The 17,713-nt window shown below is 41.8% G+C and overlaps 2 protein-coding genes across 2 annotated transcripts in view; both read left to right on the top strand.

Moving 5' to 3' along the window:
- Positions 1 to 17,713, top strand: part of STS (steroid sulfatase (microsomal), isozyme S) — a 206,672-nt gene that overhangs the window by 18,713 nt on the left and 170,246 nt on the right. The gene's annotated exons all lie outside the window — the stretch shown is intronic.
- LOC105535195 (putative uncharacterized protein encoded by LINC00269) lies at positions 1,583 to 11,402 on the top strand (the record flags this gene model as incomplete). The annotated part of the gene is given in 3 exon segments (XM_011974192.1): positions 1,583 to 1,681; positions 11,282 to 11,358; positions 11,360 to 11,402. Coding segments are annotated over 3 exon segments (219 nt in total), but the record flags the coding sequence as incomplete, so codon positions are not given.

The following is a 17,713-nucleotide window of genomic DNA, read 5'->3' as shown; positions in this document are numbered from 1 at the left end:
TGACATTTGAGGCCAGATCATTCTCTGTTGTCAGGAACTGTTCTGCCCACGCTTAGTAGCATCTCTGGCCTCTACTCACTGGATGACAATAGCAATGTCCATAAATTGTAAGAACCAAAAATATCTTCAGACATTGCCAAATGTCCCCCGGGAGTCAAATTGGGCCCTGCAAGAACCGCTGGTCTAGGCTAGTGCTGTAGTCTACAGAGTCATATTACTTTAACTTTGTGTGGTGCCTCATATTTTACGGAAAGTATTTTCTCTTTCTCTCTGTCTCTCTCTCTCTCTGTCTCTCTCTGTCTCTCTCTCTCTCTCTCTCTCTCTCTCTCTCTCTTTAAATTGAGACAGGGTCTTGCTCTGTCATCTAGGCTGTAGTGCAGTGGCATGATTATGGTTCACTGCACCCTCAACCTCCCAGGCTCAATTGACCCACCCACTTCAGCCTTCTAAGTAGCTAGGGCTACAGGTGCACACCACCACACCTGACTAATTTTTGTATTCTATGTAGAATCGGAGTCTCACCATGTTGCCCAGGCTGTCTTGAACTTCTGGGCTCAAGTGACCCACCTGCCTTAGCCTCCCTAAGTGCTGGGATTACAGGCATAAGCCATTGCACCTTGCTGCATTATCTCATATTTTGCTTCATTTAATACTTTTCTATTTCAACCCTGTGAGGTATTTTTGAGTCCCATTTTTGTGGGTAGGAAAACTAACCCCAGCAATCTATACAGTGTGTCACAGAGTTTTGTTTGTACCCTACCATGTTGCCAGATATCACATGGATGACTCAAGGATCGGGATATGCAAAGCCATTTGTCTTAATTGGCAGACTGGATCATATAAAATAATTTACATGATACTAAATAGACACCACAGTCAGCAATATGAAATGGATTCCAGGAACTTCCAATTGCAAATTAGCTCGTGTGACTGATGAATTACTTAATCTAGGAGGTTATAGCTGCAGGTGCCTAGAGCTTACAGGTTGCATGACTCAGAAGGTTTTTAGTTAGACATAATGGTGACCCAGCACAACCTTGCTCCAACCTAGAAAGGGATTTTTCAGTTGCATATGTGGGAAGTTCACAGAATTAAAGAGAAAACCATGAACCAGGAACGGTTGTCTTCAAGACCAGCTGAAAATTCTTTGTAAGCCTGATTGACATGACCCATAGCTACTCCCTATCGCTCCAGATGGAAGCCACCACTGTATTTGAAAACACTTGGTTTTACATTCTGTTTAAGTTTTACAGTGTTGGTACTATTTTATGTATATTTGGGATTAGATACTGTAGTCATTATTTATCACTGCAGAGCAAATTACCACAAACTTAAAGACTTAAAACAAATACCCATTGAGGATCTTACAATGACTGTGGGCCAGGAGTCTGGGCATCGCTTAGCAGGGTTCTCTGCTCAGAGTCTCACGAGGTTGCCATCAAGGTGCTGTCCAGGTGTTGGCTGTGTTCTCACTCAGAGCATTAGGTCCTCTTTCAAGCTCATTCAAGTTGTTGATAAAAAATTTATTTATTTATTTATTTATTTATTTATTTATTTATTTAGAGACAGTCTTGCTCTGTCGCCCAGGCTGGAGTACAGTGGCAGGATCGAGGCTCACTGCAACCTCTGCCTCCTGGGTTCCAACGACTCTCCTGTCCCAGGCTCCCAAGTAGCTGGGACTACAGGCGCGCCACCATGCCCAACTAATTTTTGTATTTTTAGTACAGAGGAGGTTTCGTCATGTTGATCAGGTTGGTCTCAAACTTGTGAGTGCCAGGGACTGGAAACCCAGAAGGCGATCTTAGAACTCTACTTCCCACAAATGCCTTTGTGTGAGTGCACCTGGGAACTGAATTATTATGTAGAGAAAAATGTGTTCTGAGAACCAGATAACCTAATGGCAAACAGACGTCTGGGGGAAACGGATATGTAAGATTGGCTTTGCTTGCCAGTCCTGACTCTAGTTAGCCAATTTCAATGTCATTGATTTATATTTGATGATAATAAAATCATGAAAAATCCCCTATATAATTGAATATTTTATTCTTGTCATGACAAAGTCTCCAGCAACGCATCACAGTAATTTTTTCCAGTTGCTCAGGAATGTGTCTAGGGACTGTGGCTCCTCTGAAAACAGGATCAGAGGGCATCCCTCATAATGTGTGGGCAGGTTTCTGGGGATGGCTCATGCTTCCCTGCACACAGGGAATCCCATCAAAATTCTTCCTCTGTTGCTCTAGATGATAGATGAGCTGTGCCCCTCCTTTCCGTGCACCCAGGCCTTGCAATGGGATGTTATCTCTCAGTGATTGGGAATTCTTCCTCGAGCACCCTCAAGTCTCCTTTCTCTCTGTCCTTACCCAGGATGTTCCTTAAAAGAACAGCACAGATGCCTAGGTCTGGTGCCAGGCTGGCTTGGTTGAATTGCTTACCAACTGGGCAGTGAGGGTCCTTCCATTCACAGTAGGGTTTATTTGTCCACATTGCGTTTTGGGGATATCATACATCAGAAGGCTTTACAGTATTAACAAAATAGCTTCAGCTTTGATCATCTCTTTTCTGAATTTTTTTATTGAGATGAAATTCTTATAAAATTAACCATTGTAAAGTGTACAATTCTGAGATATTGAATACATTCACCACATTAAACCACCATCTGTCTGGTTTACAACGTTTTTGTCACCACCGAAAACAACCCTATACCCTTTAACAGTGATTCCACATTCCTCCCATCCCCCCACCCCTAGGAAACTGTCAATCTGCTTTCTGTCTCTATGAATTTGCCTATTTTAGACATTTCGTACAAGTAGAATTATACGCCCCGTGGCCAGATGAAAACAGGATCTCTGGGGGCTCAGTGCTCTCCAAGGGATCTCTGACCTTTCTTTTCCCATCTGCCCTTTCTCTTCTCTGTTCCTTTACTGAGCATAGTGTTTAAGGTCCATCCATGTTGTAGCATGTATCAGAATTTCATTCCTTTTCATTGCTGCATAATATTCCATTGTATGGATATACCACATTCAGTTTATCCCTTTGTCTTTCACCTTTTGGCTATTGTGAATAATACTGCTATGAACATTGATGTACACATACCTGAGTTCCTGTTTTTGGTAGGATTTCTGGGTCATATGGTAATTCAACTTTTTAAGGAACCACCATACTGTTATCCACAGCAAGTTTTACTATCTCTTAGTTTTTAAAGTGCTCACATTATAGACGATTCTCACCTTTGATTGAACATCCCACAATTACAGTATCTCCTGCCAGAACTTGTGTTGAGGAGAAAATAGGTTTAGCTTAGGAAGGTGCAGTTGGCAAAACCTCCCTTTACTTATCAGCATTTCTGAGACTTGTTTGTTTGCCCTGCAGCCTGTTGGAAAAGGCAGTGTCAAAAACAGCTCTGATCAAGTCTAGAGAAACTCATTATAACACATGGGTGATGTGTTTGTTGGTTGGGGGGCCAGGGGGTGGGTGTGGTTCCCAGAAATGGCACCACAGAGGGTGAGCTGACTTAGTGCTCAAGCATATAAGAGGCAGGTCTTGTAAACAGTGCAGAGAATGTGAATTTACAGAACATATGGGCTTTATTTCTCTATTCCCAAGCAATTTAGTTCTGGGTCCTTTGAGGACACTGATTAAATGGTCATATAAAACAATCACAGATTATAGGGTCTTGTTGTAGAATAATTCAATCTGATGATTGTCACCACCCCAGAGGACAATAGGGCAATATTCCCATACTGCGGGTTCCAAGAAATATGATGAGACCTAGAAAAACGTGACTTCTTAAAAATATATACAGGCAGGAGGTAGGAATGGCGCTTTACAGCAGTGGGAATGGAGGCTTTCACTGGGGTGAAGTGTTCCAGAACTGATGCTGGGTTGGGGGGGATGCAGGGGGTGTCGAACAATATGGTAATTTAATAAAAACAATTCAGTTGTACAACTGGGTGAATTCGATGCAATGTAAAATGGATCTCTAAAAAGTAAACATGTTTTTCATCAAAATTATTATTTTGAGACAGGGTTTCACTCTGTCACCCAGGCTGAATTGAAGTGGTGCGATCTCAGCTCACTGCAGCCTTAAAGTCCTGGGCTTAAGCAGTCCTCCCACCTTAGCCTCCCAAGTAGTTGATATTACAGATGTGCCCCACCATGCCCATTTAATTTAAATTAGATTAAATTTTAAATTTAAATTTTTTTAAATTTAAAAAATTTTAAAATTTTTTGTAGAAATGAGGTCTCACTATATTGCTCATGCTGGTCTCAACTCCTGGGCTCAAATGATCCTCCTGCCTCAGCCTCCCAAAGCACTGGGATTATACGTGTGAGCCACTGTACCAGGCCTAAATTATTTTTAAAAAGAAAATGTCCTAGAGTTGCTGGGAATGTGTGGAATTTCTTTAACTATTTAACAAAGGCCTCCAAGAGTCACTATATTGATTCCTCCAATGGATCTAATCAAACATGTAATTAGATGCCACATATATTCCACAGACACCATTGTACTGGGGGATGCTTCACTTCCTATTAATGGCTGGGCAGTCTCTGCCCATCCCCTGGTACAATGAGCCAGTCATGGGATATGCAGGGTCACATGATTGCAAGGTCATGAAATGACTCAAGAGGCCTCGGCAAAACCAGGTCCAGAGGAACCCGCCAAATCCATCCTGGAGTGGCTGCAGTTTGTCGCCACCTGTTGGTAGCTCTCTATTCAAAGCATAAAAATCTACAGGGGCAGTTCTGCCTCCTGGGACTGGCTGGCTCCCAGAATCCCGGCAGTAATTCCAAGACTCTCTGAGTTGGTGAACTAAATCTGCTCCTCAGCCTCAACTTGGAGGTAGGGCCAGAAGAAAATAGGGTCTGTGGGGACTCAGCGTTTTCCAGGAGGGGTCTCTGACTTTTCCGTTGCCACCTGCCCTCTCTCAGCTCTCTAACCCCAGCTTCTCCCCGAAAATGTCAACCCCAGTCTTAGCCCGCCCTGGTCTTGGGACAGAAATGAACAGAGGATGGAACCAATGGCCAACCAGCTTCTGAATATTCAAATTCCAATTGTTTGAGGAGCTGTTATCCTTGAGTTTACTGGACTAACTAATATCCAGTGGAAAGAGCCTCTCTTGCAAGCCCACGTCCTCACCATCAACAAACACAATTGCACCCAGCTGATAAATGATGAGATTTGGGATTTTATTAGCCATAATAGCATAGAAATGGCTGAATGACTAATTGCGAATTATTTTCCAGCAAAAAGTACTCCTGGCGACTGCCCAGACATTAATAGGAAATGAAGCTTCGCCCGGTATAATAGTGTCTGTGGAATATATGTGGCACTTGTATATTAGATTAGGTCCATTGGAGGGATCAATATGGTGACTCTTAGAGGCCTTCTTTAAATAATTAAAGAAATTCCATGCATTCCCAGCTACTCTAGAACTATTTCTTTTCTTTAAATAATATTGATGAAAATCATGTTTACAAGTTTTTTGAGGTTTATTTTACATTGCATTTAATTCACCGAGTTGTACAATTCACTGGTTTTTATTAAATTATCAAGTTGTGCAATCATCACCATAAACGAGTTTGGGAATGTTCTCATTACCCAAGTGAGATTGTTCAAGCCCACTGCTGTGAGTCCCTATCCCCACATCCCACCTGAATACATTTTTAAGAAGTTATATTTTTCTGGGCCTCATCATATTTGTTTGAACACAGGTCATGTGAATTTTGCCCTCTGGAATGTTGATGATCATCAGATTGTATCACTCTGCAGTATGACCCTATAATCAGTAACTGTGTTATAGGACCATAGAAGCAGCATCCTTAAAGGACCTAGAATGAAATTGCTCAGGCATGGGGAAATAACACCCATATGTTCTGGAAGTCCCCACGCCCCTCACTGTTCGTGATGCCTGCCTGTTTTCCGCTTGAGCACTGTCAGCTCACCCCTCTTCTGCCATTTAGCCTGGCTTCTCTTCCCACTTCTAATTACAGTCATTTTCTGCAAATCGCCTATGGAATTCATTCCTGTACTTAGCCCCTTAAGACTGATTTCTCTTATAGGCAAGTCAACACCTGTCATTGCTTGTGTATCTTAGGCTGCTGTCATTTGGAGATGTGCATAATTATTTCAAAGACATAGCTAATAGAAAGAGTAAGGGAAATATACTGAATGTTGGCACATTACACAGTTGTACCAAAAAAAGAGCAAATCACAAAGCTTTAACTTAGACATGGAAGCATGTGGGGTATGATTGAGTAAGTATTTTTAAAAGAGAGAAGAAATCCAAAGCAGTATAATTTGGGAATATGCAATAAACCACCAGGCCTGGTTCAGGCAGTGAATAATGAGTTCTTACCTACAAATAACAAAATTGGTAAGAGGCTTGATCTGTTGGTGATGTGGGACTTGACAGGTGGGATACCTGTTGGAAGTCTTGCCCAGCTAAAAGCTTAAAATCTGATCAGCTCTTTTCTTTTTTTCTCAGTCAGTGTTATTCACTTTATTTCATTTTGTTCTGGGGCACATGTGTAGGATGTGCAGCTTTGTTACATAGGTAAACATGTGCTATGGTGGTTTGCTGCACAGATCAACTCATCACCAAGGTATTAAGCCCGGCATGCATTAGGTCATTTTCCTGATGCTCTACCCCCCACCTATCTTCCCCACACAGGCCCCAGTGTGTGTTATTTCCCTCCCTGTGTGCATGTGTTCTCATTGTTCAACTGCCACTTGTAAATGAGAACATGGGGTGTTTGGTTTTCTGTTCCTGTGTTAGTTTGCTGAAGATAATGGCTTCCACTTTCATCCATGTCCCTGCAAAGGACATGATCTCATTCTTTTTTTGTGGCTGCATAGTATTCCATCCAGTATATGTACCACATTTTCTTTATCCAGTCTATCACTGATGGACATTTCGGTTGATTCAATATCTTTACTATTGTGAATAGTGCTGCAATGAACATACACGTGCATGTATCTTTATAATAGAGTGATTTATATTCCTTTGGGTATATACCCAATAATGGGATTGCTGGGTCAAATGGTATTTCTGGTTCTAAATTTTTGAGGAATCACCATACTGTCTTCCATAATGGTTGAACTGATTTACATTCCCACCAACAGTGTAAAAGTGTTCCTACTTCTCTGCAACCTTGCCAGCATCTGTTGTTTCTCAGCTTTTTAATAATTGCCATTCTGACTGGCATGAGGTGGTATCTCATTGTGGTTTTGATTTGCATTTCGCTAATGATCAGTGATATTGAGCTTTTTGTCATATGTTTCCTGGCCGCATGAATGTCTTCTTTTGAGAAGTGTCTGTTCATGTCCTTTGCTTACTCTTTAATGGGGTTGTGATCAACTCTTTTCTTTCTGAAAACTTTATCCTGCAGATCAAATATTGCTCTGAAGTGGACTGTAATGAGCAAGGACAGATTGGTTGTTGAAGTGAGAGTGGTAGAACCTTTGGGAGAAAGTGGCCATACAGTTTTAGAATCTATAATGGTAAATGACCAACATAGTTTGGCATGTGCATTGGGGTTTGGGAAAACAGAGTTTAGCATTGTTCAGATAAAAATATAGGTATTATCTCCTGGACAGGGAGTCTGAGGAAGAAACAGCTCAAGTGCTAGGATGTACTCAAACATGAAATGTCTGCACATACAATCACAAAACCATAAAATATCCAACAGAGAAGGGAAAAAAAGAAGCATTGAAAGAAAGCAATGTGGCCCTATAGGGTTTCTCTTTAATGAACCTAGACTTTGAAAGAGAATATTTGAGAAGTTGAAGAAGGGCTAAAAGAATGGCTTACCTTTCTATATATAATGTTAAGAAGACCAAAATCCCAAAGGTACTGATAAGACTGATGAGAAAAAGACTCAACTTCATTCCCTCATTTGTAGGTCTACCCTGATTCAATCTCCTTGCCCTTTCACCAGACAGCATACCTGCTGCATCAAAACTAACCCATCACCCTTACCCTCCATTTAAACTGCATGCAACTTCTGAAACTGTAATAACAGACATTTACTCACCAAGAATTGGCAGGGGATGACATTTTGCCATATTTTGGGTTGAACTCTAAAGAGTGGTAATGAGGTTCTTTGAGACAATTGCATGGAAGTGCTCACCTGATTCATTCCAAAGTGCTGACTGACAGCCTCACCTGCATTTTGGGGATTCCTTGTCAGATTGATCTACTCATAAGGAGTAAGCCTCTTTTTGCATTCTTCAGCATCCCAAATTTATCCCTCCCCTGGAATCCCAAACATCACAGTTGCTCCTCTCACATTTAGTAGGAAATTTTGCTCTAAAACCTCTGAACAAACAAGCAAGCAAACAAACTGACAGACACCAAATTAGTGTCATCAGATCTGCCTCCCTAACTTGTTGTACTCAGTCCGTAGACAGGCCCTGATTGTAAACTGCTGTGATGATTCCCCACTTGGCTTCACAAAGCCACCTTCCTTCTCAAAACGCTTGATCCCATCAGGTCCACATCCATGCCTTCATGTCTACTGACATCTAACTGGCGTTGGCGTCTTCTGGAACTTCTTTTCCAAGGTCAGAATTGATATTTTCATTGTCAAATCCAATCAATACCTTTGTGATGATTAACACTTCTGGTTATCCCCTTTGTTTCAGTATCCAGGGAGACAGCGTTCATATCATGAGTGATGGTGGGGACAATTCCAGAATCAGAAAACCTAGATCCAAATTCTGTCTTTTTCACATAGAATCTGAGCTGGTTAAAAAAAAAAAAAAGCCAGATGCAGTGGTTCATGTCTACAATCCCAGCACTTTGAGAGACTAAGGCAGAAGGATCACTTGAGCCCAGGAGTTTGAGACCAGCCTAGGAAATGTGGCGAAACCCCGTCTCTACAAAATTTTTAAAAAAATACAAAAATCAGCCAGACATGGTGGTGCATGCCTGTAGTCCTGCTTACTCGGGAGGTTGAAGTGGGAAGATAACCTGAGGCCAGAAGGTTGAGGCTGTAGTGAGCCATGATCATGCCACTGGACTCCAGCCTGGGTGACAGAGTGAAACCTGGTCTCAACAAAACAAAACAAAACAAAACCCCACCTCTGTACATGTCAGCTTCTCCACTCCACCTATAAAATGGGAAGGAACAAATGACATGATTACAAGTTATAGTATCTGCAGAGTGAAGATAACACCCAGCATATTGTTAGCCCTTAGTACATGATAATGGCAGTGACCTTGTTTGTTTCCTCCAGCATGAGCTACAAGTATTTTCTCAACTCAATATGATCAAAATAAATTCTTTAGTGTCTCTTTTCTAGATTGACTGCACCTTCAGTACTTCCTCGCTCAATCAGTGGGATCCTCCATTATCCAGTTCATGGGCTAGAACCATTTATTCTCCATGCTCTTATCCACTTAGTCATCTGTTTGTTTGGCTGAGTTTCCAAAATACCTCTTGAATTTACTTCCACTCTGTCTCCATGGTTACTGCCTTTCAGCCTCATGCTTAGGACTTTGACAATAATACACCATTTGGACATCTGAGCACCACCTCCCTTTTTGTGGTAAAAGTCTGTGATTTTCTTTCCATGTTCCTACCTTGCCTCTCTACTCACCCTCAGCTTCTGTGCTTACCTGGTTCCTTGCTAGTCCCTTAGTTTATCTCCTTTCCATTCAGAATATTCTTTGAATGTGGGTTTTGTACTGGCACTTTGAAACAATTTCCATTGTTTTCCAATAACTCCCTGATCAGTCTAGCTCTAAAGTCACTCTTGGGTAATTTGGCCAATATTCCATGAATACCAAGATTTCACAGGATCACAGGGATAAAGGGTTTGACAGCCAGGGGTGATATCCATGGTAACAGCCAGTGAGAGGAATGCCTTTTGTACAAAGTGGAAGAAAGTTGATTAGGAATGGAGTGGGCTTGGAAAACCAACTAATACTGAGATAGCCGGCATACTCCAGCAGCTGGGTTTTAGAGCAGAGCACACATGGATGTGGAAGATCTAGAAATTGATTTCCTTAGAGCATCCCAACCTTTTGCACCCCATCAGCATGTCTTTGTGTATCTCTACAAGTAGGTGTATTAGTCCATTCTCACACTGCTATGAAGAAATACCCAAGACTGGGTAATTTATAAAGAAAAGAAGTTTAATTGGCTCATAGTTCCACATGGCTGGGGAGGCCTCAGGAAACTTACAATCATGGCAGAAGGGGAAGCAACATGTCCTTCACATGACAGCAGGAGACAGAAGAATGAGAACCCAGTGAAGGAGGAAGCCCCTTATAAAACGATCACATCTTGCAAGAACTTAATCGCTAACACAAGAGTAGCATGGGGAAACCACCCCCATGATTCACGTACCTCCCACCAGGTTACTCCCACAACATATGGGGATTATGGGAGCTACAATTCAAGATGAGATTTGGGTGGGGACACAGCTAAACCATATCAATAGGTGAGCCCCAGTTTGAAGACTAGTGGCTTAGATTATTGGATTTGGCTTGACACTGGTGTCGTTTTCTGCAAAACTCTGTTAGATCTACAGTCTACCCATTTTGCCTCTATGAAAATAATTTTCCCATAGCGTGTATCATTTTTCTTTAAAAACTTACCTCATCATACTGGCAAAACTGTTGCTCCTGGCCCTCTGAGATAATCCAGGATCGTCTCTACATCCCCAAACCCTTAACATAATCACATCTACAAAATCCCTTTTGCCATGGAAGGAAACATACTCAGGATCAGAGTACTAGAATGTGGACATCTTTGGGGGCTGTGATTCTGTCTACCCAACTTGGCTTCCATTGATGTAGTTTGTAAAGATGGACCTTGATCAAACTCTTTTGTGGGCACATCACTTAGCCATTTATATGTTTAGGAGTTCATTAATAATATGTAGCATTGTTTGTGAAAATAAAATCATAGTTATAGAAATAGTAGTGTTGATTTAATTCATAAGCAAGTAATGTGAAACATGAACTTTTCTGTGTCATCACATGTCAATTTTATACAACATATAGTTTTAATTTTTTAAAAATATATATTTTATATATGTGTGTGTGTATATATATATATATTTTGGGGGGGAGTTGGGACAGGGTGTCACTTTGTCACCCAGACTGTCATCCTCTCACTGGCTGTTACCATGGATATCACTCTGTCACCCAGGCATGATGTCGGTTCACTGCAACCTCCGCCTCCTGGGTTCAAGTGATTCTCATGCCTCAGCTTCCCAAGTAGGTGGAATTACAAGCACATGCTACTACACTCGAATAGTTTTTGAATTTTTTTGGTAGAGACAGGGTTTCACCATGTTAGCCAGGCTGGTCTCGAACTCCTGACCTCAAGTGATCCACCCACCTTGGCAAAGTGCTGGGATTACAGGTGTGAGCCACCATGCCCGGTCTTAAATATTTTTTTTAAAGACAAGGTCTCACTCTGTTGCCCAGTCTGGAGTGCGGTGGTTCATTCATGGCTCACTGTAGCCTCAAACTCTTGGGCTCAAGTGATTCTTTCACTTCAGCCTCCCAAGTAGCTGGGACCATAGGCGTGTGCCGCCATTTCTAGCTAATTTTTTGGAGAGACGGTCTCGCTATGTTGGCTAGGCTGGTCTTGAACCCCTGGCAAGCAATCTTTTCACCTTGCCTCCCAAAGAGCTGAGATTACAAGTATGAGTCACCATGCCCACAATAGAGATTTTTTTATGCTGATTGGTATACTTGAGCCAGTTCAGGGATATCTGATGGATATAGAGAGAGACAAAGGTTTTGGTACAGTAAATTAATTAATTCTGTTATGACAAAGCACATAAACAAATCAGAATGTTCTTCATCATAATCAGACATGTGCAAAAATTTAAAGTAAGTTTTGCGCTTTCTGTTGGTTGATCGATTGCTACCCGAGCTTCAGTGCTGAGATGCGCTATCTCTCTGTTCAATGATGCTGCCTTTTGGTGTTTGTTGAACAATTTTTCATCGAACCTAATTTGGAGAAAAAGATGTTTAGCTGTAGATACAATGAAGGGAATTTCAGCTCTTTCTGGCTTCATATACTCCCACTGCTGCATCGTGGGCAGCAGGGGTATCGCCTGCGTTGGCTGAGTTCGTCCGTTTTCCCCTCACTGTTGCCTTTGATTTTGTCCTTTTTCTAAAGTTCCTCTCTCCATTCTGAAAACATTCTTAAGGGCTGAGCTCCTGCAAAATCCTTTCATTTCTGAATACCCTCAAGTAAAACATTATTCTTTCCTTTCCTAACAAACTTCTCATGAAAGTGGTTAACTAGCTTTCTCTAGTCCTTCTCATGAAAGTGATAATGGGCTCTCTCTGTCCTCTCTCTGTCCTTCTCATGAAAGTGGTAACTGGCTTTCTCTAGTCCTTCTCATGAAAATGATAACTAGCTTTCTCTAGCCCTTCTCCTGAAAGTGATAACTAGCTTTCTGTAGTCCTTCTCATGAAAGTGATAATGGGCTCTCTCTGTCCTTCTCATGACAGTGATAACTGGCTTTCTCTAGTCCTTCTCATTAAAGTGGTAACTAGCTTTCTCTAGTACCTCTCCTCTGGTTTCTTTCATATGCATAGGCTCTCCTGCATGGTACATGTATTCACACCCAAGTCTCTGATTTCAAAACCAACCAGCAATGGAACAGCAGGAAACATCAGTGTTCCCACTTGTTAAAAAGTCATTTCTTGACAGGCATCTGAGATTAGTCACCAATCTGCTGTCAATGAATGAGTGTATCTGAAAGATTCAAAATACTGACTCTAAGAACTCATAGAAACAACAGTACAATGGCGGTTACCAGAGGCAGAGGGTGCAGGTGGAAGAATGGGGAGATGTTGGTGAAAGGGTACAAAGTTCCAGTTAGACAGCAGAAATAAGTTCAGGAGATCCATTGTACAACATGGTGACTGTAGTTAATGGTAATGTATACTTGAAATTTGGTAAGGGAGCAGAGCTTTAATGTTCTTAATCACAAAAACTGAGAAGTATATAAGGTGCTGGATTGACTTATATAACTTATAATTACTTATAACTGACTAATTAATTGACTAATTAATTGACTAATTAATTGCCTAATTGACTAATTAATTGACTTATAATTGACTAATAAGTAATTACTTATAATTACTTATAATTGACTTATGTGACTTATAATTGACTTGATATAATCATTCTACATTGTATGCATATAAAGAACAGTCTTCAGATTATAATTCCTAGGGAGTGTTCCTCATACTCTACAGCAGTGGTCCCCAACGTTTGGGAGCAGTTTTGACAAAGACAAATTTTTCCCTGCACCTAGGGTGAGGGGGGATGGTTTTGGAATGATTCAAGTACATTACATTTATTGTGTACCTTATTTCTATTATTATTATATTATAATACATAATACAATAATTATACAACCCACCAAAATGTAGCTGAGCTTGTTTTCCTACAACTAGACCATCCCATCTGGGGTTGATGGGAGACAGTGACAGATCATCAGGCATTAGATTCTCATAAGGAGCACAAACCTAGATCCATCACATGCACAGTTCACAATAGGGTTCACACTCCTATGAGAATCTAATGTGGCTACTGATCTGACAGGAGGCGGAGCTCAGGTGGTAATGCGAGTGATGGGGAGTGGCTGTAAATACAGGAGAAACTTTACTCATTTGCCTGTTTGCCTGCTGCCCACCTCCTGCTGTGCAGCCAGGTTCTTAACAGACCGTGGGCCAGTACCAGTCTGTGGCTGTGGGGTTGGGAACACCTGCTCCACAGAGTCAGCATACAGGTGGAAACAGCCTTGACTCTCACATTCTCCAAAGCTCGCAGGCAAAAATTGGACATCGGCTGTCCTGAGGTTACTTCTGCCTGTAAAACTAGGTGTTAATTTAATGAATGTTACTGCAGTGGGGGGGAGTAGTAATCAACTATTAGGTAATTCATAAAAGTCATCAGTTGAGAGAGCTGACAAGCTCCATAAATTCCCCCAGCTACCCAAGATTAATAATTTTATACTGAAAGCAAGTAATTATGAATTTGCCTCTAAATCACTTTTTTAAAATCCACACTCAAAAGTTGACAAACTGTCTTCATAAGTCAGACACCACTTATCAACCTGTTCACAGCATGGAAAACTCAGAGCTGCCTCTCCTTGATGGCATGCTTCTAAATGCAGTAACTCAGTCCTGCTGTCTTAAGGAAGGCAATGTTTAATGCCCATTAAGGGAACCCTTCTTATTTTGGTAGGCAGGGCTGCTATGTCTGCTCACCAAAGAATATGGATGCTATTCGATGGTAAAGTGACAAACAAAGTAGTGCTTAACCACTTATGCTTTTGAAGTTCTGCACACATTTATGAATTCAATAAAGTGTCATTTTTCAATGGAATTGTTAGAACCCCAAATCTCAGTGTTACACAGTATACCCGTGTAACAAACCTGCACATGTACCCACTTAATCTAAAATTTAAAAAGAAAAGAAAGAAGAAACTATTGTTTTTTTAGCCTATAAGGTTAAAAATACAAATACCAGTCTGTTGTCAGATTCTGGAGACATCAAATCAAAACTCATTTGATGAAGCTGTCACTATGAACACCTGGGTTAATAAAGGAAGTACAGGGCAAGACACATAAAGGGTGAAGAATAAGAGATACTGTTTTAGAGCCTCCTGTGAAGGTAACTGTAAGGTGTCAGGAGAAACACCCTCAGAGCATCGGAAGTGACTCTGCAAAGGACCCCTGGAGTGTGCTGGTCCAGGGCTCACAGTGAACTGGCCTTTGGCCCATGAACCTGGGCATCCCCACCAGACACCTGTCACAGCCCACGTGCATGCCAACATCACCTAGAGGCAGTGGGTTTCAGGTTGTTTTCTGACTTAGTTAGCTCTGGCCTTGAAAACTTGGCAGCAGTTTCAGGAGTCTCCTGTTTGAGGCTGAGATGAAGCTTATTTGTTCTATGGGCTGATGCTGCAGGGATGCCTTTGAAAAACAAACAAACAAAAAACAATGATCAAGCTGGGTGTGGTAGCTCATGCCTATAATCCCAGCACTTTGGGAGGCTGAGGTGGGTGGATCCCTTGAGCCCAGGAGTTGGAGACCAGCCTGGGCAATATGATGAAACAAAAAATTTATATATACAAACCGGTGGCACATGCCTGTAGTCCCAGCTACTTGGGAAGCTAAGCTGGGAGGATTGATTGAGCCTGGTAGGCAGAGGTGGCAGCATGCTGAGATTGCATCACTGCACTCCAGCTTGGTCAACACAATGAGTCCCCCTGTCTCAAACAAACAAACAAAAAAACCTCAAAACAACCAATGATGATTATTTTTGTCATACCTTCATTCTGTTTTCCAAGTATCTCCCGATATTGGCTTTTTCTGTCAATCATAGGGCAAGCACTTACTAATTCATCCCACAGTGGTTGCCAGAAAGAGTTAGGGTCTAGCTGAAGAGGAGGGAGGTAAAGCTATTGCACACGTGCATGCTGTAGGGGTGGGCTCAGTACTGATCCTGTGTCCTCACGTGTGGGGTGCTGGCTTCCTCTTGAGCCAGTTCTATTCCCCTGGCCTCAGCTCTGGCAGATACTTCTTATCATGGAGTGGCTATAACTTGCAGCAAGGCCTCCTGGATAGCTTTTGGGGCCGGGTACCTAACTACAAGCAGAAATGGATTCTAGCATTCCCACTGACCTTTCACCGCTCTGGTCCTTGTGCCTGTAGTGTCTTTTCATAAACAACCTGTTATTGGAGTGATTGGTGGAATATTGGATAGGAAAGTACTTTGAACAACAGTAAGTGCACATGGATTGTATAAGGTCCCTGGGGTTGATTTATGGATGCTGCTTTGAGAAATGATTGAAATGAGGAAATTTATGACAATTCTCAGATATGACAAAAGACAGTGAGCTCCCAATCAGCCTTGCCTTCCCTTTCCCTACCTCTCTAGACTCTGCGGGGGCTGGTAATCTGAGGCCTCCATCAGTTGTTACAGAAGGGACCTTATATCAGTTGCTCCTTCAATTCTGCTTGCAATAAGCTGAATAGTCCCCCCGAAATCATGTGATTCCCACAACCTCAGAGTGTGACCTTTTCTGGAAATAGGGTTATGACGGATGTAATTAGCAAAGTTAAGATGAGGTCATACTGGAGTAGGGTGGGCCCCCATCCAATATGACTGGTGTCCTTCTCAAAAAAGAAGACATTCGCAGAGGCATGATGTGAAGACATGCAGCACAAATGTCCTATTTCCACAGAGGCAGAGATTCGGGTGATAGATCTATGAGCCAAGGAGTGCCAGCAATCAAATAAATGCTTTATATTTTGCTTGATTTTTTTTTTTTACATTTACAGTTTTTATACAGGTTGGTATTTATAAGATGTACTTTTGCACAGGTTTTCATGTCCAACTCTGTGTTAATCTTAAACCCTAAGGCTATTCATAGTTCCCCAGGAGAAACCTTCAGAACTCATTGTACAATTTAAGCAGTAAATCTGCAAATGCTTAGTAAGACCTCCCTCTGTCTGCTGCTAGACACAACCTTGTGGACAATGGAAATAAAAAGAAGATGTGGCTTCCATTGGGAGAATTACACAGTGGATTTAGGGAGACAAGATGTAAATGCCTCCCACACTAAGACGCAAAAGGGCAAAATCACTTGTCCAAGATCACACAACTAATGACTCACAGAACTAGAATTTGAGCCTCACTGTGCCTGATCTACAGCTAAGGTTTTTACTGTTTCCTGAGTTACACAGAGTTGGTTACAGTGGATATTAATCGCATCACCAATGTAATCTTGCAAATGAAGCCATTTCCATTATGTAGAGCATAGGAATGAGAATAATCAAATGATTCCAAATACCTTCCATTCTTTTTGAGATATCAAATCACCAATTAGCTCTTTCAAAATTGCAATACTGGCTTGGGCATGGTGGCTCATGCCTAATCCCAGCACTTTGCGAGGCCAAGGTGTGTAGATCACCTAAGGTCAAGAGTTCGAGAACAGCCTGGCCAACATGACGAAACCTCATCTCTACTAAAATTATAAAAATTAGCCATGTGTGGTGGCGGGCACCTGTAATCCCAGCTACTCAGGAGGCTGAGGCAGGAGAATCACTTGAACCCAGGAGATGGAGGTTGCAATGAGCCGAAATCATGCCATTGCACTCCAGCCTGGGCAACCGAGCGGGCCTAAAAAAAAAAAAAAAAAAATTGCAATACCCTTAGTGTAAATGGAAGACTAGCAATTCTCCCACCCTGAACAAGTCAAAAAGTAGCCTGAGTAACTATGCAAAACACAAATAAAATTCATCGGCCAGTCAGTTTGAAACTATCCCCAATGCGTAAGGAAGCAACAGAAGAAAATTCTGCAGTTGAAATTCTTCTCCTTTATTGGGTCAACATTATTATGCTTAGCTGATTTAGGGAATTAGATTCATCATAAATTCAAATCTAGTTCTATTTTAGGCATCAATGCCATTTTTTTTTTTTTTTTTTTTTGAGACGGAATCTCGCTCTGTCGCCCAGGCTAGAGTGCAGTGGCACAAACTTGGCTCATTGCAAGCTCTGCCTCCCAGGTTCACGCCATTCTCTTGCCTCAGCCTCCTGCGTAGCTGGGACTACAGGCACCCGCCATCACGCTCGGCTAATTTTTTTTTTTTTGTATTTTTTAGTAAAGACAGGGTTTCACCGTGTTAGCCAGAATAGTCTCGATCTCCTGACCTCGTGATCC

Source organism: Mandrillus leucophaeus, unplaced genomic scaffold (assembly GCF_000951045.1).
Source record: "Mandrillus leucophaeus isolate KB7577 unplaced genomic scaffold, Mleu.le_1.0 Scaffold1008, whole genome shotgun sequence".
NCBI classification, from domain to species: domain Eukaryota; kingdom Metazoa; phylum Chordata; class Mammalia; order Primates; family Cercopithecidae; genus Mandrillus; species Mandrillus leucophaeus.
This window is presented reverse-complemented; position numbering and strand designations above follow the sequence as displayed.